The sequence below is a fragment of the Carassius auratus genome, chromosome 28, assembly GCF_003368295.1.
Source record: "Carassius auratus strain Wakin chromosome 28, ASM336829v1, whole genome shotgun sequence".
In the NCBI taxonomy this organism is placed as follows: Eukaryota; Metazoa; Chordata; class Actinopteri; order Cypriniformes; family Cyprinidae; genus Carassius; species Carassius auratus.
In genome coordinates, this window is record NC_039270.1 from 5227445 (window position 1) to 5248430 (window position 20986).

The 20986-nt window shown below is 39.4% G+C and overlaps 1 protein-coding gene across 3 annotated transcripts; it reads left to right on the top strand.

Annotated features, from left to right (window-relative positions):
* The first annotated feature begins 2920 nt into the window (after nucleotides 1-2920).
* LOC113047460 (uncharacterized) lies at nucleotides 2921-9260 on the top strand. Of its 3 annotated transcripts, XR_003276251.1 has the most exons (3): nucleotides 2921-3005; nucleotides 3979-8247; nucleotides 9225-9260. XR_003276251.1 is itself a non-coding variant. In XM_026208841.1 (2 exons), exon 2 carries the CDS (start codon nucleotides 4125-4127, stop codon nucleotides 5496-5498), a length of 1374 nt encoding a protein of 457 aa, XP_026064626.1. In that variant the 5' UTR covers nucleotides 2921-3005; nucleotides 3979-4124; the 3' UTR covers nucleotides 5499-9196. The 3 variants fall into 3 exon arrangements, 1 of the variants encoding a protein (XP_026064626.1); XM_026208841.1 differs by lacking the exon at nucleotides 9225-9260 and having other exon boundaries at nucleotides 3979-9196; XR_003276252.1 differs by lacking the exon at nucleotides 2921-3005 and having other exon boundaries at nucleotides 3913-8247.
* Nucleotides 9261-20986: the final 11726 nt, after the last annotated feature.

Sequence of the window (20986 nt, forward strand, 5' to 3'; positions counted from 1 at the left end):
CGTTTGCTGCATGTTTTTTTTTATAAATATATATAATTCATGTATAAGTTGAATTTGATTACATTTAGAAATAATAACGGCTGGCCTAATAATGTTATCATGTACAAACAGGATATATTTAGTTCTCTTCACTTTACAACAAATCCTTTAAATTTAACAAATATATCAGAACAAGAATTAAAAATATATAATTCTAATGGATAAAAGTAACTGCAGTATATAATAATATAGGCTTAGCTATAAACAAACAAAAAAATAATCATAATTTAAAGCTAAGCATAAGGTAAGGTTGGGCTTTCTCGTTCGGGAGAAATCAGTTTCCATATTCGTGATTTTGCCCATTTGAAGCTTAACCATTATTCATGAGGTAAAATAGGCTTTGTAGTTCAAGCGTGTTTCAGCATCGATGGAAAATATCATAATTAACAATATGTGGAGTAAGTGGATCGCTGCTAACACTGAATGTCTAGTGAACGACTGCTGTTTCCAGTGAATATGTGCACGAGGAACCAGCGCGATCAAACAGCTGAAACAGAAAATACTCAATTTTTGGTCACACGTAAGGCATAATTCAAAAATACAAAAATCAAGAATAATAAAAGAGTTAATAATAATTATTGCTAAATGCTGGACCGTTCTCATTTCACTCTGCATATGGAACCTGAAGATTTTTTTTAAAACCAAGAATGAACTGAAATGAAAATCAAATTAAAACATTTAGCTTTTTATCTGTATATATATATATATATATATATATATATATATATATATATATATATATATATATATATATATATGTTATATGTATACACACACACACACACACACACATACATAGGCCTTATATCAATTGACTGTATAATACCAATAGCATGCATATGATCCTTTGTGTAAAGGTCTTCTTTTAATTTTTAGACTGTAGACTGTAGCCTATCCTACATTTTTAAATTAACTCACTGTAAATGTTTTAATATTTTTTTAAAGATGTTTCAATGTTACATCATAATGTTATTGTTGTTTTATTTATTCCTTTTATCTCATTTTACAATCACATTCATTTCGCAACAATTATCCAACAATTTCCTGCAGATTACATGCATCAGTGCTGTCTTGAAGTGATGCAAAAACTAATTATTAAGTGGTTGCATGAAAAGCTTAGAACCAGATTTTCTTCTGGCCATAAAAGGGAGATCGGTTCCATGCTTCTTGGTTTCAGACCATTCATGCCAGACCTTTTTGCAAAGAAAGCAACTTGGTCTAGAAAATATTGACCAGTGGAAAGCTACTGAACTGCGTCAGTTTGCGCTTTACACAGGCAAAATTGTGCTGAAAGGTGTTCTCTCTGATGGACTATATGAATATTTTATGCTGTTCAGTGTGGCATTGACCATCCTACTGTGCCACAACTAGTCAAACAGTACACTCCTTTTGCTTCAGATCTGTCAGTTCACTTTTTGGAGGAAGGCAGAAAGATGTATGGGGATGAGTTCCGTGTGTACAATGTGTACTCTGTGGTTTACATTGCTTCTGATGCACATGCGTACTTTGGGCTAGATGAGTGTTGCGCTTTTCCTGTTGAAAGTTACCTGCACCAGCTGAAGCGGTTAGTATGATCAGGACATGTATTCACAATACAATTTAAGGCTAAATGTAGCTCATAACTCAACAATTTAGAAGGAAGTCTTTAAAATAATGGGTGTCAGTGCAAAATTTTGAACTCCTGAATTTTTGTTTTAAAAGTATTTTACAAAACGCTTTAGTGCTAAAATTTTCTCCTAAATCTGTGAAACATTACCAAAATTGTATTCATTGCTTAGTCGCCGAAAAAAAAAATCCACATGAAGTGGCGAAATCACACAGTCTGTGATGGACAAATCGTTAACGGCTGGTCTATGTGGTAATATTGTATGGCTACAGCTGGCAGGACATATATATGCTAGCATTCATCGACCTCATAAATGGCTCATCACCTGAAATATGTGTGTAGTAGCAACTATACATGGCAGCTCAATATAATGTTAGCTAAACAGTAGCGTGTTTGGGCTACTGCTGGACAGATGGAGGCACCGGTGCGATCATTTGTTCTTAAATACTTCTGTCAATACTACTGTCATTTTTGGTCATAAAGATTAGAGTAATGTGTGTTTTGTATATGTAAAGACTCGACATTTATTCGTATGCACTCTGAATAACAACTTGAGCACGTCACTTCGAAAGTCTGTGTATGATTGCCTTATAACAGACATTAAAAATATATCTATAGAGAATGAAACTTTTAAATGAACCAATTCAAATAGAAAAAAAATATTCTCAGATTATGTTATCCATATGAAACATGCATACAGGCATATACTGCGGAAATGACGAGTCAGTGTCGCCGACTTTATCTCTAAAACTTAAAATAGAAAGCACTAGTGTAACAATAAATTATTAAAATGTTATTGTAGTGTACTTGCTGTTTCCCTAACACATTCATAATTATTATATTTGACTGGTGCACTGTGGCAAGCCATTTTGTGTGTGTACTTGAGCGCTTATTAGGGTATGTAAACAATTAAAGGCTTAGTATTATTATGATTTATATAGTTTAGAAAAGTGCTACTAATAGTCAACCTGCTTAAAATGCTGAAGAAATATCTTCAGTCGAGGGCTGCCCTAATGCATTTTAACTAATTGTTAGTGTAGCCCTGAGTGTTTATTGCCCCTTTATGAGACACATATAAACATTGCCCCTTTAAATTTTGATTTCAGTAACTGAGTTCTGATGATAAGAATTACGTTGACATTTGGTGATAATACTGTTGTGATGTATTTTAGAAAAAAGTGTTACTGTTGTGAAACTCAGCTTCACCGATAGAGGGCACCCTAAGCTGTACACTCAGCTGAGGATTGGTAACAGACGCTAGTAGAGTGAAAGAGCGATCAGTATGTAACGAGTGAGTTTGAGTGCACACGCTACAGAGAGTGTTCCCAATCTAAACTGTCTTTTTCATACTTTCATACAGGTAAGCTGACGAAATTCACCTTGTAGTAATTCACAGCGGTATTATGTGCTTCTAAAACTGTAGTTCTTCAAGAAACATATTGAGATGTTCAATGTTACACTGGTTCAGAGTTTTTGCACCTAAAATGGCGGACGATCAGATTAACAATCCTGATAAAAGATCATAACTTTCTGCATGAGTGAAAATGAGTAGTAAGTGTGTAAAAATACCATGATTCACATAAAAATGTCAGATAGGTGATGCACTAAATCGATGTTGAAGAACCTGAAGTAGTTATGTAGTGTTAAAGAAGTTAAGCTAAAATGCACACGTGTGAGTAGGCCTGTAGTCATCCCACTCACGTGTTAACTTTATTCAGAGTCATTCCATCATAAGCCATTAACTGTGAGAAAGAGCATTTCATGGTGTTTTATTAATCAGAAATCAGATTCTGTGTGTTAATTTTAGAATCCATTTGCTGAGAATGTAATGTTAAAATATAGAAACCATTATTGGGTTAAAACTGTGATTAAAATAATTAATAAAATGATAAAAAGAGCAATAAGAAAAGTTTATACAATTTATAAATGCTGGAGTAATGCAGTTATATACTGAATTGTGATTTTCAGCATTTGAGTATAGAGTTTCACTGTATTTACCTGTAATTGTTACCAGAGTCTAATGTGATACTTTAATGTTATTTACTATACTTGCTTCTGCACAGTGTAAGATTGGGTATTGAAGATGTTTAGATTTATTGTATTACAGTGTTAATGGGTTTAGAAAAGGTAACTTTAAGGATATTGTAATGTGTGTGTCCCAGTTAATGTCATGAATATGCATAAATGCTTGCACTTTGAGACATTATTTTTGATATTAAGAATACTGAAGCTAGTAGAGTGAAAGAGCCATCAGTATGTAACGAGTGAGTTTGAGTGCACACGCTACAGAGAGTGTTCCCAATCTAAACTGTCTTTTTCATACTTTCATACAGAAAATAAATGTGTTGCACAAAGGAAGAGCACCGCCTCATCTTTGAAAAGTGTAACATATTTTGGCGAGCCAGAGCCAGGAGGAGGCGACAAAGTGATCAGCATCATTAACCCCCCCTCCTTCCTAACGAGTTGAGCCTTCAACAACATGGACACCAGTCAGATCCTGCGTGATCAAGTGAGTGCAGTTCTGTGGCAGCTTGGGGAAGAGTCTCTCTGGGATGTCTGCAGGTACCTGAAATGTGATGGCCTGGACAGTGGAGAGTCCCGCAGCAGGACACGGAGGGCACTTATCAAGATGGCTGAGTGTGTATTGGATGAGCTTGAGGAGAAACAAGAGTGTTATGAAGTTAAACAGTACTGTGCTGATTTATTAATGTTCATTGAAAGACAAAGTAAAGAGTGTCGTCAACAAGATGAAGTGTACCCATCAGAGAAGCCAGCTCCAAAAGAAGAACAGAAAAAAGATTTTTCACTACACAGCTCTCATGTAAAGAAAAACGATTCCCCACTCAAGAGTCGATTAGAGCCAACTCGCCCATTGCCTGAGGTAACATTGCGAAGAGAGTTTAAAATCTGTGGTCAAATTGGAGAGAGTGGTCAGAGGGATAAATTGTCATATCTCAGTTTAGTCCGTCAGATTGAGCTGGGAATAGAAAAAGGGCACACACAGACGGAAGTAGTAGAAGCTGTAATCAGGGCTGTCAGTCCAGGGCTGCCTTTGAGAGACATGCTAGAAATCAAGCGTGGTCTGACCCTTAGTTCACTTCTCACCATCCTGAAAGGTCACTATCGGGTAGATAGCTCCACTGAACTTTACCACCAGCTGCTTAACATCTCTCAAGAGCCCAAAGAAACTGCTCTGAACTTTGTATTCCGTGCAATTGAGCTGAAAGAGAAGCTGTTATGGAAAGCAGCGAATGAGGACACAGATGAACAGTACAGCAGAGCCGTCATTCAACGCAAGTTCCTCCGCTCAATAGAAACTGGACTTTTAAGTGATTCTGTGAAATTCCAAATTCTACCCTACCTCAGTGATGTGAGTATATCAGATGAAGAACTTATACAGAAAGTGGATGAGGCGGCCAAAGTCGAAAGTGAGAGACAAGAAAAACGGAAAAGATCCACTGCTGGTAAAACACCCAAAGTGCAGGAGCTTCAAGCAGATACTCAGGTCAAATCCACACCTGCCCAGAGCCCCTCTAAACTTAAGGAGTCCAACTCAACAGCAGCGATCACAACAGTAAAAGGAAACGACACTAAGCCTGACAGCATGAATGTGCATCAGATGATGGAAGAACTTCGCAAAGAGATGAAGCAAATGTTTCTGGCTGTAATGGAAGCAAGCCCCCGTCCTCCTGAACAAAAGCGGAGAGCGAAAGGCTGCAAGAAATGCAGGGATGAGGGGACAGGTGAGAGCTGTTCGCACTGTTTCAAATGTGGGCAGGAAGGCCATTTCTCTCGTGGATGCAGAGCATCGTGGGGAAACGGGCAGGGACTACTGAGATGGGGCCAGCAGTAGTCCAAGAAACAGCGCCCCAAAATGAGCAGCCATCACCCAGCCCAGTCATTCAACCTATAACAGCCCTTGGAAAGAGAGCATCTGGTGCCTCATCAGCTGTAAGTGTAGTTAACTATATTCCACCTCGATACCAGCCACAGTTAGTAAGCCTTGTAGGAAGCCGATGTATAGTGGACTGTGTCATGGACAATCGCCCAGTTAGAGCCCTGTGGGACACAGGAGCACAGTCCAGCATAGTGAATTAACCCTGGCGAATGAACCACCTCCCCCACACCATTGTAAAACCCATCTCAGAGTTGTTGGGGGATGAGACACTGACAGTCTTTGCTGCCAATGACACGCCCATTCCATATATCGGCTGGATTGAAGTCAGTTTCAGATTAGGTAGTGACCTCACCAAAATGAATGAACTACAAGTCCCAATGCTTGTGTCAAGTGACCCAGCAGTTGCCAGTGACCCCATCATCGGCTACAACGTCATTGAGGCCATCATTAACAGAAATGAGGAAAAGACGAAAAGGGAAAGAAAGCAGCTGGCACAGAAAGTGAGTAGAGCCCTTGCAATAACAGTGAAAACTGCTCATCGTGTAGTTAAGTTGATGCAGAATGGTGAGTCAAATTCAGAGATTGGTGTAGTTCGTACCGGTGGGAAAAGAGTTCCATTACCAGCTAACCAAGTCACCACTGTCTATATAAGAGCACATGTGAGTTCACGAGCCCAAGGTCAACATATGTTCTTTTCACCTGACTTACTTAATCCTCCCCCAGAAGGCATTATTTACAATAATGTACTGGTGCAGATCCCAGAAAGGAGAGTTCCATACATACCCGTCTCCATGACCAACATGACTGATCGCACCATCTGTCTGGACCGGCACAGTGTGATTGGATATCTGGAACCAGTCAAGACTGTATACACAGCACCTATACAAATAAATGAGAATGATACAGGAGCTGAAATGAAGGACAGCACAGTGACAAAGCCTAGTGAAGCAAGTAGCACACCACAACCAGATAACACTCAAGCACGTAGACCAACCTCATGGGACCCTCCTGTGGATCTCTGCCATCTCTCAGAAGGACAGCAAGAGGTGGTGAGGAGGATGTTGCGGGAGGAATGTGAGGCATTTTCCTTTGACAGTGACGATGTGGGTTGTATACCATCACTCAAGTTGCATATTACCCTCCATGATACGAGCCCTGTTCAAAAGACCTACATGTCCGTTCCAAAGCCTCTTCACAATGAAGTTAAGGAGTATCTACAGGATTTGTTGAGAAGAGGATGGATCACACCTTCTCGATCCCCTTATTCATCGCCAGTGGTGTGTGTCCGGAAGAAGGGATGGTAGTCTTTGTCTCTGTGTTGACTTCAGAGAACTAAATCGTAAGTCAGTCCCCGACCGCCATCCGATTCCAAGGATTCAAGACATGTTGGATGCTCTAGGTGGGAGCTCGTGGTTTTCAGTCTTAGATCAGGGTAAAGTGTACCACCAGGGTTATCTGGATGAGGAGAGCCGTCCTCTCACAGCTTTCATCACACCCTGGGGGCTCTATGAATGGGTGCGCATACCCTTTGGCCTGAGTTCGGCACCCGCAGAGTTTCAGAGGAGCATGGAGCATTGTTTGACTGGGCTGAGAGACACAAGTTGTCTCCCATACCTCGATGACAACCTGGTACACAGTTGTAGCTTCGAGGAGCACGTGGAGCACATCCGTCTTGTTCTCCAGCGTTATAAGGAACATGGTGTGAAGCTGACCCCAAAGAAATGTGAGCTGTTTAAATCGAGTGTGAGGTTTCTTGGCAAGTTGGTGACAGGAGAGGGTTACACAATGGACCCTGCAGAGATGGCTCCAGTGCAGGCGTTAAAGGAGAAGACCCCTGTTACAGTGGGTGATGTACGCCAGATCCTTGGGTTCCTCTCCTACTACAGATCATTCATCCCAAATTTCTCCCGTGTGGCCCACCCACTGTATAACTTACTCACTGTCCCGAACCTCGAGAAGAGGATGTGCCACTACAAAGCGAAGAGGATGTGCCACTACAAAGCGAAGAGGATTTGCCACTACAAAGCGAAGAGGATTTGCCACTACAAAGCGAAGAGGATATGCCACTACAATCTCAGCGACCTGACTTAAGTCCTGATAGGCCTGAGCATGGTGAATCCGAAGCCGATTCTCTGGTTCTGATGCAAAGGGAGAAACAGGTGGTAAGACGGCGACCCCAGAGACTGAGACACCAGCCTGTGGTACTGAGCTATGATACATTGGGTCAACCGTCCTTGGTACAAAGAAACTGTAAGGTAACAGAGACTCAAGTAACACAGACTAATGGTTACTGGAGGCCTTGGATGGCTGAGGTGTTCTAAAGTGATGTTTTCCTTGTTCACGGAAATGTCCGGAGACATTTAATTTTGTGGGGGAGAGTGTAGCCCTGAGTGTTCATTGCCCCTTTAAGAGACACATATAAACATTGCCCCTTTAAATTTTGATTTCAGTAACTGAGTTCTGATGATAAGAATTACGTTGACATTTGGTGATAATACTGTTGTGATGTATTTTAGAAAAAAGTGTTACTGTTGTGAAACTCAGCTTCACCGATAGAGGGCACCCTAAGCTGTACACTCAGCTGAGGATTGGTAACAGACGCTAGTAGAGTGAAAGAGCGATCAGTATGTACCGAGTGAGTTTGAGTGCACACGCTACAGAGAGTGTTCCCAATCTAAACTGTCTTTTTCATACTTTCATACAGGTAAGCTGACGAAATTCACCTTGTAGTAATTCACAGCGGTATTATGTGCTTCTAAAACTGTAGTTCTTCAAGAAACATATTGAGATGTTCAATGTTACACTGGTTCAGAGTTTTTGCACCTAAAATGGCGGACGATCAGATTAACAATCCTGATAAAAGATCATAACTTTCTGCATGAGTGAAAATGAGTAGTAAGTGTGTAAAAATACCATGATTCACATAAAAATGTCAGATAGGTGATGCACTAAATCGATGTTGAAGAACCTGAAGTAGTTATGTAGTGTTAAAGAAGTTAAGCTAAAATGCACACGTGTGAGTAGGCCTGTAGTCATCCCACTCACGTGTTAACTTTATTCAGAGTCATTCCATCATAAGCCATTAACTGTGAGAAAGAGCATTTCATGGTGTTTTATTAATCAGAAATCAGATTCTGTGTGTTAATAATTTTAGAATCCATTTGCTGAGAATGTAATGTTAAAATATAGAAACCATTATTGGGTTAAAACTGTGATTAAAATAATTAATAAAATGATAAAAAGAGCAATAAGAAAAGTTTATACAATTTATAAATGCTGGAGTAATGCAGTTATATACTGAATTGTGATTTTCAGCATTTGAGTATAGAGTTTCACTGTATTTACCTGTAATTGTTACCAGAGTCTAATGTGATACTTTAATGTTATTTACTATACTTGCTTCTGCACAGTGTAAGATTGGGTATTGAAGATGTTTAGATTTATTGTATTACAGTGTTAATGGGTTTAGAAAAGGTAACTTTAAGGATATTGTAATGTGTGTGTCCCAGTTAATGTCATGAATATGCATAAATGCTTGCACTTTGAGACATTATTTTTGATATTGTTAAGAATACTGAAGCTAGTAGAGTGAAAGAGCGATCAGTAAGTAACGAGTGAGTTTGAGTGCACACGCTACAGAGTGTTCCCAATCTAAACTGTCTTTTTCATACTTTCATACAGAAAATAAATGTGTTGCACAAAGGAAGAGCACCGCCTCATCTTTGAAAAGTGTAACATTTACAAGAAGGATTCATATAAGAGGCTGACAATTAGCTAAATATATAACCTACTTGTTTAACCGTCTGACCCTCTTCGTTTGGGAGTCACACTTAACTTCTTCGCGGTCTAAAGTGATCGAAGCCTTAATGTTTTTTTTTCTTCAGGAAAACCAATGTAATGTATTTTTGTTCAATAATATTTTTTGATTATTATATATATATGATTTTTAGGGAATTTTATGATACTATGCAATATTTATACAATTTTAATGAGCTATTTTCTCCATTAGAATTAAAACAGAATTATCGCTTTATTTATTTACTATTTTTTAATAAATGCAATAGTTCAGATTAAAATAGAGTGAAAGCATTTAAAATCCACTTTTTGATGTGAGAATTGGGCAATCTGGAAGCATTAAAAAAGTAAAAACGTATGTAATGTTGCGTAACCTCTTGTATTAGCCCTATATAGATATATACAAAGGCTTTTGGATTCCCATAGTTTTTTAGACCTTATCTCTTCATTTTTTTAAGGTTTTGCATTTAGATCTATATCTAGATATTCTACAAGATTACTTTTTGTCAAGGTTTAGATATTTGTGGTTAGATAAGTATCAGGTTTTACATTATGATTACAGTCAAACATTATAATCTTGTTAAAAAGGGAACACATAAAGCATTTTTGTTACTCAGTATTTGATAATTGAAAAATCTAACAAAATAAGGAATGAAAAGTGATCATTCAAAACACTATACAAATATTTTGTAATTAATTAATATTGTATTCAATGTACTTAAATGTTAGAGAGAGAGAATGAGAATCTCTTTTGGATTTATGATTTATTGATTTTATTTCAATAACTTGATTTTTTTTTTTTTATTCTGATGCAGTCTTACCAGTTCATTTGTGTTTAAGAGAGAGAGAGAGAGAGAGAGAAAGCAAGCCTTTTGTTTTTTTGTTTTCATTTATTGATTTCACATATTCTCACAATGTGCTCTCTTGCAGTCTTACTGTTTCATTTGTGTGTGTTTGTGTGTGTGTGTGTGTGTGTGTGTGTGTGTGTGTGTGTGTGTGAGAGAGAGCCCCTTTTGTATATTTTGCACTCCTGATATTCTGGAGAGTCACCCCTTGATTGCGGCACACTTTTTTCCTGACCAGTGGCTGATTTGTAGTTTGTACCACCAAAAGATTCACTGAGTTTTAAATTTTTTTCGTATTTCCCATCCATTTCCTATGTCGGTCATTCTTGACCGCGAAGAAGGTAAGTGTGACTAATTTTTTTTTTTGGACCCTTTAACATATCCAAATTATGTCCATGATTTTTTTGTGTGTTCATATTGCTAATGTGACAAAAGTCACCAAGTGTCATCTCATTCCGTTGAAGCTATGATTTTTTAAAATACCAAAATATAAATATTTTTGGTCAAAAATGACCGAAGAGGGCCAGAGTGACATGGAGACATCATGTCGGATGACCAATAAATTGGGATCTCGCTTAGAGAGACCAGAGACCAATCTACTTTGAATGCAAACTAAATAAGCCAGTGCACACTGGCATGTGACTATTGCATCCAGCTGCCACTGATAACAGTATGAATATAAGTAGGCAGAAGATGCAGCGCTCCTCAGGTTTTCGCTGAGGAGCCGAACCGGTGACATGACATCAGATGACCAACAAATTGGGATTCCTATCGAAAGGGCAAGAGATACTGCCCATTCCAGTGTCCCGTGGAAGCTACCTGCGCCCCTACTTTTTGATTGCAGGCCAAGGCTTACCACAAAGAAACCAGTTACTGCTGCTACCCACTCAGTACTACTGAATAACACTGGGAAAACGTACCCGTTCCATGTGGAAACCCCATCCTTCCCGAAGGAGGTTTCGGAGGCAAATACACAAATGAACAGGTGATTGTAACCCTCTTGGAATGGCAGAAGTCTGCCGGAGAAACATGGGCTCTGAGACCATATGGACTATACCTTGGTCGAACCAAAGCCAGGGTCACTAAGTGCTTCTACCTGTTTGAGATAAGAACAAATGAGATTGCTGGCTCCACACAAAGGCTGAAGAATCTATCGAACATGTTGGGGGTTTCTCAACTCTTCTAGTAAAGTGAGCTCGTAACCTGAGGGGGCAGGGCACACCCAGGGTCTTCCAGGGTCATGGCATTCACTAACCAGTGGGTCATCCTCTGCTTAGAGATGGCATTCCCCTTCTGCCAGCCTCCATAACAGACAAAGAGTTGGTCTGAGGTCCTTAAGCTTCATGTCTGGTCTACATAGTATGGTTAGGACGGGACGGCAAAGCCAAGGCTGGGTCTGCCTCCTCTGGGGTCAGCGTTTACAGGCTCACCACCTGATCCCTGAAGGGAGTAGTGGGAACCTTGGGCACATAGCATGGCCGGGGCCTCAGGATTATATGGGACTGGCCAACTCTAGGAATGAATCATTGACTGAAAAGGTGTGCAGGTCCCCTACCCTCTCGACAGAGGCTAGCGCAAGCAGGAGCAGAGTTTTCAGAAACTTCAGCGTGACCGTATTCAAAGTCTCAAATGGGACCTGCTGTAGTGCTGTGAGCTGTAGAGTCAGGTCCCAAGAGGGTATAGAGGGAGCCGTGGAAGATTTAGCCTTCTCGCCCCCCTAAGAAACCTGATGAACAGATCATGCTTCCCTAACAACTTCTCTTCTACGGGGTCAGCACAACTCTGATCGTCTTCTTCAGAGATCTTCTCAGTGAGAAGAACACCAGACAGTGAACATGGTCCACTTCCAAGTGCAAGTGTCTTGTAGATGGTGTTCTTGCTGAAGTGATGAGGTCAACTACCTCTTAGAGCCACCTAGAACCTCTGCGTTCCGTCCAGGGACCAGACATGAAGTTTTCCAGGGGTCTGGATGTGGTTGCCATAGCCTCTTGAGACCCTGCGGCCTCATATGAGGACATTATATTTTTGTGAATTTCTCTGAGACTGTTCATGCCACAGTTTTAGGTCTGGATGTCCTGTACAGAGCACATTCAGGGCTTTTCAGAGATACCAAATGATTGGATGTTTCACATGACCACTCCCTCTCCTTGTTCATCAAAATGTCTGAAATTAATTTAGTGACACTTTTATGGAAATAATATTTTGTAGTTATCATTTAAATCTGTCAATTTTTTTAATTATGTGTCAGAAATCAACATCTCAGGAAAATGTTATGGGGTTTCAAATCAAAACATGATTTTCTGTTACTAAACAGGACATTGATTTCATACATGTCCTCACATGAGGACACCGGCACTAAAAGCATGTTTATTACGCATTTTTGGAGACATAACAAATGAATAGAGAAAGAAATTATATTCCAATATTCTATGAAATATTATATATTATTTTGAAAATCTTGTCAATTATTACTCCAATTATTACACTTCTTTTTTCATTACATGTTGCCCCAAAAACACATTAATATGCAAATTATATTTAGTTTATAGATACATTATAAAAAATGAGAAAACCCATTAATGGTAATTTTACACACATTTTGCAGAAAGAAAAATGGTATATTGAATCAGTCTGTTATACCATAGTTGAGAATCATCTTTATACAAAGTTTGGTAAAAAAAAAAAAAAACCTTGAACATTAAAAATGTATTGGTGACTTAAAAAAATCAATTATTTTTGCCTATGCATTTTCATTCATGTCTTTTCTTTTTTTTTTTTTTTTTTAGAAATTGAGTCCCGATGTCCTCTGCCGAGGACATAACATAACTTATGAATGAAATACATGAATGCAGAGCACAAGGCTGAACTGGGAAATCCTGTGTGCGATGCATGACATGCAATGTGCATCTGTGCTTGCAAAGTGAATGAAACTGCTTTGCAGCATTTCACATTATGATAGACCCACTGTCCTCACACGAAGACATCTTTTTCTGGGAAAACTACTTCCTGTGCAAAAACAAATTTTAGGTATTATACTTATTAGGTCCTACATATCCCAAATAGCAAGAACAATTATAAAATGCACAACAGGCAATCTCTTGGGTCTCGGATAGGGTGGATAGGGTGCCCCGTCTCTGAGTCAGTAGTTCCTTCCTCGGAGGAATCTGTCAAGGAGGGGCTATCACAAGGAGCATTAGTTCTGGGAACCAATAGACTGCCACTAACAGGACCTGCTCTTCATCCTCCCTGACCTTGCACAGACAGGGTCACTGGGGGAAACGCATATTTGCGAAGGCCCCACGGCCAGCTGTGTGCCAGTGTGTATTTGCTGAGCGTTCCCTTGTTCAGGGAGTACAACAACTGGCAGTGAGAGGATTCTGGAGAGGCAAACAGGTCTACCTGAGAGGCTCTGAAACGTCTCCAAATCAACAGTACACTCTGGAGATGGAGTCGCCATTCTCCTGGGAGCGCAGCTTGAGACAACTCGTTGGCTGCCCGGTTGAGCAGCCGAGGAATGTGAACAGCACGAAGTTACCTCAGATGCTTCTTACTCCAAAAGAGGAGGTGGCGTGCAAGTTGCGACATGCAAAAGGGAGCTCAGACCACCTTGTCGGTAGATGTACGTAAACATCGGTCGCAGTGTTGTCCGTGCGGACTAGTACATGCTTGCCTTGTAAACAACCCTTGAAATGGACCAAAGCAATGTGCACTGCCAGGTAGTCAAGGCAGTTCCAGTGCAGTTGGGGTCCCGTCCAAACCCCTGACCCTGCAAACTGTTGTACGTTGGCCCCAGGCTGGTAGTTGAGGCATCCATGTGAACCACAGCATTCTTAAAGACCTGGTCTAGGGGCACTCCTGCCCGGAAAAATACAAGGTCTGACCATGGGGTAAAGGCTTGGTGACATGCCGGTGTAATCTGGAATTGTTGAGTGTTGGTTTGCCACGCCCACCTCAGGACTCGGCCATGGAGCCAGTGTTGAAGTGGTCTTATATGAAGCAGTCGGCATAGTTGCCATATGCTCCAGCAGCCTCTGAAATTTTTTCTGTGGGACCACCATTCTGTTCTTGAACGTATTCAAGCATGAGGCATGCTGTCTGTTCGACCCAGTCCAACTCCATACCAAGAAAAGAGATTCTCTGCATCTGGGAAAGTTTGTTTTTTTCTCAGTTAACCCGAAGGCCCTGAAGGCTAAGGTGTGAGAACACAAAGTTTCTGTGTTTGCACAACTAATCTTGAGTCTGAGTGAGTATAAGCCAGTCATCAAGGTAGTTGAAAATGCAAATGCCCTGTAGTAATGGTCTGTAGTGCGGAAGGGACATGATGTCATGACCAGGACATGACCAGGACCAATGGAACCACCACCATACCTGCAGTGAGGCAGCGAGGTAGAATGCAGGAACCTAACTTGTGCAGCTTGTGAGCGGACCGAAGAGAGGGCTGAGTGTGTGGTGCAACATTATCCCTGGTTCCACAGGTTGGCAGAGGGAGCATTAGTTTCGATACTTTTGTTCCAATTCCGACTGTTATGACTTACAGCTTATGAAATATGAAAATTCAGTACCCTAAAAAATAAGAATATTCCATTTTGAGCTTGATAAGTTTGATTAATTTTGAGTGTAACAATGTTCTTTCATGGGAAGAAGGAGGCGGGAACCAGCGGACAATCAAAATGAATTTAATAATAAAATGAAGACAAAACAGAACAAAATCAAAACACAAGATAAGTCCCAGGCCCGGTCCTCTCTTATCCTTAACTGTCGTCGCTCCTGTTTTATATATTTCCATCTCCCCCGTGAAGAGGAGGACAGACGAGGCGAGAGAACAGGAGATGAAAGGATGAGGAGCGACATTGACGAGAGAGGAGAAAAAAAATTTGTTCCGGTTCCCAGACGCACTGCCGCTCGGCCCTCCAACAGCTGAGTGAACTCCTCCGTGGTGCCCGGTGGTGGCACTGGATGGCCCTCGGTGGACGGCAATGGCTCCTCCAATTTTGGGCAGCCGGCAGGAGTCCCCTGTTCCCTGCTCCTCCGGATTCCTTCACGGATGGCAGCAGGCTTGGCAAACGGCGCCGACTCTTCCGCTCCGCCTCGAGCATCCCCGGCGCCCGACTGCTACGCCCGCTCGATTGCAGAAATGACCTCATAACACTGAAAGTCACTGAACATTTATATTTTTTTTTATAAATTTATAAAAACAGCTGCTACTAGCACACTTTACTTTTGGGATGCTACTCTGCCTGGTTTCCTTCAGTCATGATGCTTGTAATTTAGGTTCAACCGACTAGAGAATATTATTTCCTACAGAATTTGCAAAAAAGCAACTAAAGACCCCCAGACTAAGTGTGTTTTCATGTGTCTACACTGAAGAAAGGATTGAGTCTTTCCATGCCGACATAAAGCCCAGATTGCTGAAGCATTGCAGTGATGTTTGTCCTTCTGTAGATTTCTCCTATCTCCACATATGATCATGGAACTAAAGTGAACATCAGGCTCTTGGTCAACCAATCAAAGCCCTTCTCCATCAATTGGTCAGTTTGGCAAGGAGGCCAGCTCTAGGAAGAGTCCTGGTTGTTTCGTACGTCTTTCATTAAGAGTAACAGAGACTTCATTCTTCTGTGACCCTTCAATCCAGCTGAATTTGTTTCTGAACTCTTCTCCAGATGTGTGGCTTGACACAAACCCGTTTCTGAGCTCTACAGGCAGTTCTTCTGACCTCATTGCTTGATTTTTGCTCTGAGATGCATTATCAGAAGTAAGACCTTTTATTAAGATGTTTGTGCCTTTCCTAATCATACTCATTCAATTGAATTTACCATAAGTTGACTTCACTCTGACTTCACTCTAAGTGTAGTAACATCTACAAGCAATATGATGCTAAATTTCAACTGTCCCAGATAAGGGTATGAATACCTATGCAATAGAACAATTTAGGTGTATTATTTTTAACAAATTTGCAAAATAAAATGTTTTTGCTTTACCATTATGGTGTATGGAGTATATATATCGATGTGGATAAAAAGTAATTTAAAGCAGTTAAAGCAATTTAAATTGTTTCATTAGTGGATGAATCAGTGTTTTTTAATTAATCTTGTATGATTCAAAGACAAATACATTTTTATAAGCCCCTTTTTGCCAGCCAAAAATAAAAGATCCGCTTACGGGAATTGATAGGTGGAACTGAAATTAAAATTTTACAACAAGTATGCGATTCCTGACCTTAAGTATCCGATTCTGGAATTGGAATTGATCTGGTTTTCCAACAGTAAATGCACTTGTCGTTCAACAATCGCAATGAAAAGGTATCATACTCTTATCGTACTTCTTACTAAACAAAGTATCAACTTTTACAATTCATCCAAATTCATAATAAAATAAAAACTATTTTGGAGCTACTATGTGGCATGAGAGTGATCACTTTTACGCCTCCCTTCAAGCGGCACATGGAAATTGTTACAAACTTTTAAAGTTCCAGGGATTGGAACGCAACATTTAGTTATACTGCTTTGATGGTGGAGAGTGTAGAAAGGATCAGACACAAATACGGAGTTAGCCCCAATTAAATGTTTTAATTTCCAAAAGCTGAAGCCACTAAACAGTGTGTGGGCTATGTACATTGCATATATTACAAAACAAGAAAAATAAACAAATAAATTAAGTAAAGGGGAAAACGGGGAACAAGGGCGGTTCTGAACTAAGTTTCAAAACCCTCTAACTTAACTAACCAAAAGAAAAGGTAGAAAACAAACCCGAAATCTTCAGCGTATGCGACGCATCAACTTAATTACCCTAACTACCCAACCATAAATACAAAAAGGGCACTCACCGCTTACCTAGTGTGTGTAACACCTGTTAGCTGCGGGCAATATGTAACCAAGAACAGTTATCAGCCCAACTTAGACATAAGTAAGTACAGCGAACAAGCATTAGCCTCCTCCATTCAGCAGATACCTGGGAGCAAAGACAACTGACTAGAAAACAGAATGAAGAGTGAGGGACAAAGAAACATGCAGCACATAACAGAGACATACACATATTACTGTAGACTATGACTAAAATGTTTAAATAAATAATAATGTATATTTTTTCATCTGGAGCCCTGCAAATGTTTAAATGGCAATGCTTAAAACACATGTAAATTATAAACTTGCTTGAGGATGCAGCAGTGGCCTAATCGGTCCACAGTGAAAAATCAGTCAATTGTGAGTGTCCTAGAGTGTCCTTCACGCTGACCATCGGCAATCCTTGCTGTTATAGTGTATTTTCGTCTGCCATGGATCTGAAGAATCACACAGTCTCGGGGTTTTGTTTCCAGAAGAAAGATTTTATTTTCAAGAGAAAATAAAACAGAGCAAGCTCTGCAGAACAGTCTGTCGAGTCTGTTGAAACTGGTAGTTTACTATTAATCAATAACTACTATTTTTTTCGTATCTCCTGGAGAACTACTAAGAACTACTGTATACAGCTTCATAATTAATGTAAATTATACATAATGTATAATTAATTCTAAAGTTAAGATCATGATTATCCACTGGTAATGACTCAAGCAATACCACAACCTTCTAAAGGAACTAATTATTACTTAGATCAGTATTCTAAAGTGAAAAGCATGAAAACTTCCTAATATTGACTGATGTCATTGTAGTGTCTGGATCAATCAGACACACAATTATTTGTTAAACTTAACAAAAATTCCCCAACACCCCTCACCCAACCAACTAGCCAATTATGAGGGTCTATGGACCCTTCCCACAAAATGTGACTTACTGTGCGTTCACACCAGATGCAAATAAATTCCACTATTCTTCCATAGTTGGACGCTTAAACATTTTGAGTTCATTTGCGCAAAAGACGCAAATTCGTGTCATGGGAGGGGCTTCTGCCAGTTGAGTTCACGCAGCATTGTGATTTCAAACACCATTTATTCTGACAATTTTCTAATTATCACTGTTATAGTGTAATGAAATGTCGTGCAAAATTTTGCCAAAGTTCAGATTTTTCAATGTGCATCAAAACGTCCAAAATGCTCAATTTGCGCCATGTCTGTTGCGCGAATCATGTCTTTCGCTGCAGGATATCTATTTGCGTCTTTGCATTGACTTAACATGTAAATCACTCATGCTTAACGCTTCAATTACGTCTGGTGTGAACACCTCATAAAGCCAGAAGAGGCCCTTGGTTACCATAATTACTAGTGGGTTACCATGACCTTCACTTTAGAATTAATTATACATTTTGTATTATACATATTAATTGTGAACATGTATATAGTAATTCTTAGGGAGGTATGAAAAAAAATAGTAGTTGCTTATTAGCTAAAAGTGAACTACCACATTCGACTAAGAACTATTACTTACTAAATCATTAATTAGAGTTTCTTGTTAGAAACTAGTTACTAAAGTGCTAATATTGGGTTCATCATGTGTTTTTGTGTAGCCATTCATTAATGATGGAACAGTATTCTAAAGTGTTACTAGAATATTTAATATTTTTCTTTTTCCTATGTATGAAGCTTCTCCCTACCTTAATTTGTGGCAAAAAGCAGTCACAGTATTCTTCAAATTATCTATTTATATGCTACATAGAAGAAGGTCATGATGCATGAGTGTTCTTAAATATTGACAATTTCTATTTTCCAAAATGTTTTGTAATTAATCAGTTGGTAAATGGTGAATTGCAGAAAAACTGAGTGTAAACTGTCAAGGGGACAGAATGCTAGGACTTGTATATAGCAGAATGTCAGCTTAATGATGAGAGTGGAGTATAGGTAGAATGTACTGTATAAGAAACAGGAGACACTGAACTAAATACTTGTGTATGTTTTTTATGTGTAATATCAAGGGTGTGGAGCCAAAGGGGTGCGGATCGCTTTACTTGCACTTCCACATTTCAAACCCTCGATATGGTTTCTCTTTCAGGAATACGCAGTGATTAAGTTTCTCCAGGACAACACAGTTCATGTAGTGCCTTCCAACTGGCTTGAAGAAACAGAAGAGGCATTATAAATTAGTAGTATATATTAGTAGCTTAACCCAGAAATTAAAATTCTGTCATCATTTACTCACCCTCAAGTTGTTCCAAGCCTGTATTGATGTAACCAAACAGCTGTTTGGCACCATTGACTTCCATAGTAGGAAAAAACATTATGAAGTCAATGGTGCCCCAAATGTTTATGTGAACAACCTTCACTAAACCCACTAAACTTTTTCAGCTAATGTCTATTATGAAGGGTTAACATGAATACCTGTTCTCAACAGGGTATATATTGCTACTGGCCAAGAAAAAATGTTACTGTCAAAGCAAAAAGAAGAGAAACTCCAGATACCTTCTGGTCAAAACATGTTGCAGTGGTTCTGGTGTATGCAGGTATTTAGGATGATTTAAGTTTTATATTTGTCACATACATGGTTAATACTGTTCTCTTTCTGGTGAAAACAAGCTACCATGTTCTTTCCACACTCTAAAAACTGCTGGGTTAAAAACAACCCAATTTGGGTTATTTTGGAAACCCAGCGCTGGGTCAAAAAGGGACGAACCCAACGCTGGGTTATTTTAATCCAACCCAGTTGGATTGTTATGTTTATCCCAGCATGCTGGGTTGCTTTTTTATGGTTTAAAATGACTACATTGCAGGGTTTCAAAAACCAGAGCAGGTGTTTTTTATCACTGTATTTCAGAAGGAAACTGACTTTATTTAGGAAATGTTTGATTTCATTTAGCATGTAATGCTTGATAAGTGTAACAACAATGAGTTTTACATAGTAATTAACTCAAATGATATATAGGGAATTTGAATAATTAATCAAGAATTTGATTAATATATATTTCAGATGACAGTTACATTTAATTTTATTGATTATGAAAAATAGCTCAATTGCCAATACCAATACTAATCACAGGGCACTGTAATTTACTCATTAATATGTCAATATTACATTCTTCATATCAATTATTGTGATCTCTTACTGTAAATTACTGCAGATCAAACCGTGGTATGTCCAGCACACCACTGTAGACCTCTCAATTTTCAATAAAGTTATCACGCCTTATAATTCAAGGAAAAGTATTCTCTGGCCATGAAAATATTATCCTATCCTTTTTTTTTTTAAAGTTTCTAAATTTAGAGCTTGTAGCTAAAGACCAAAACATTTCAGTGACTCGTAATGTGAGTGGGGTGGAGTCCAAAGCCAATCATTTTATATATGGGTTTTTAATAATTCAACTAGTAATACATCAAACTACAAATCACACAGAGTAAATATGCGTACGAAAATACAGACAATAAACATTTACCAGACATAACGGAATCCAAATAATAGAGAGAGAGAGAGAGAGAGAGAGAGAGCGAGAGAGAGAGAGAGAGAGAGAAGTGTAGAAAGCGAGAGAGATCACAGAATGAGCTCAGGTATGAAAATCAGTCAGTAAACCTTAGTGGAACCAACAACGAATCAAATAATAGCAACACTTTAAAGCAGCATTTAAATCTCCATAGAAAACGATACTTGCATGGCCCAGTGGGTGAGCGTGGTACCGGCGACGCACGTGTGATGTCACGTGGTCCTTTGAAAACTGCGCGCGTGGGCCGGAGGCCGTGTGACGCGCGTGCAAGCTGCGCTGGATCTTGGCGTGAGCGTGGAGTCACGTGTTCCTTTGTTGCAAAGAGGTGTTCGTTCATCTTCGCGCAGTATTTGAAAGGTTCAACAAACAATGTTCCAGAATTCGTCTTCATTGTGTGGAGAGGCGAATCGTTGAATAAACTTAGTAAAGAAAAGAAAACAAAACAACGAAAATGAAAGTTTCCAAATG

Excerpts from the sequence above, each read along its gene's own strand:
- LOC113047460 (XM_026208841.1), top strand. The coding sequence starts at position 4,125 with ATGGACACCAGTCAGATCCTGCGTGATCAAGTGAGTGCAGTTCTGTGG.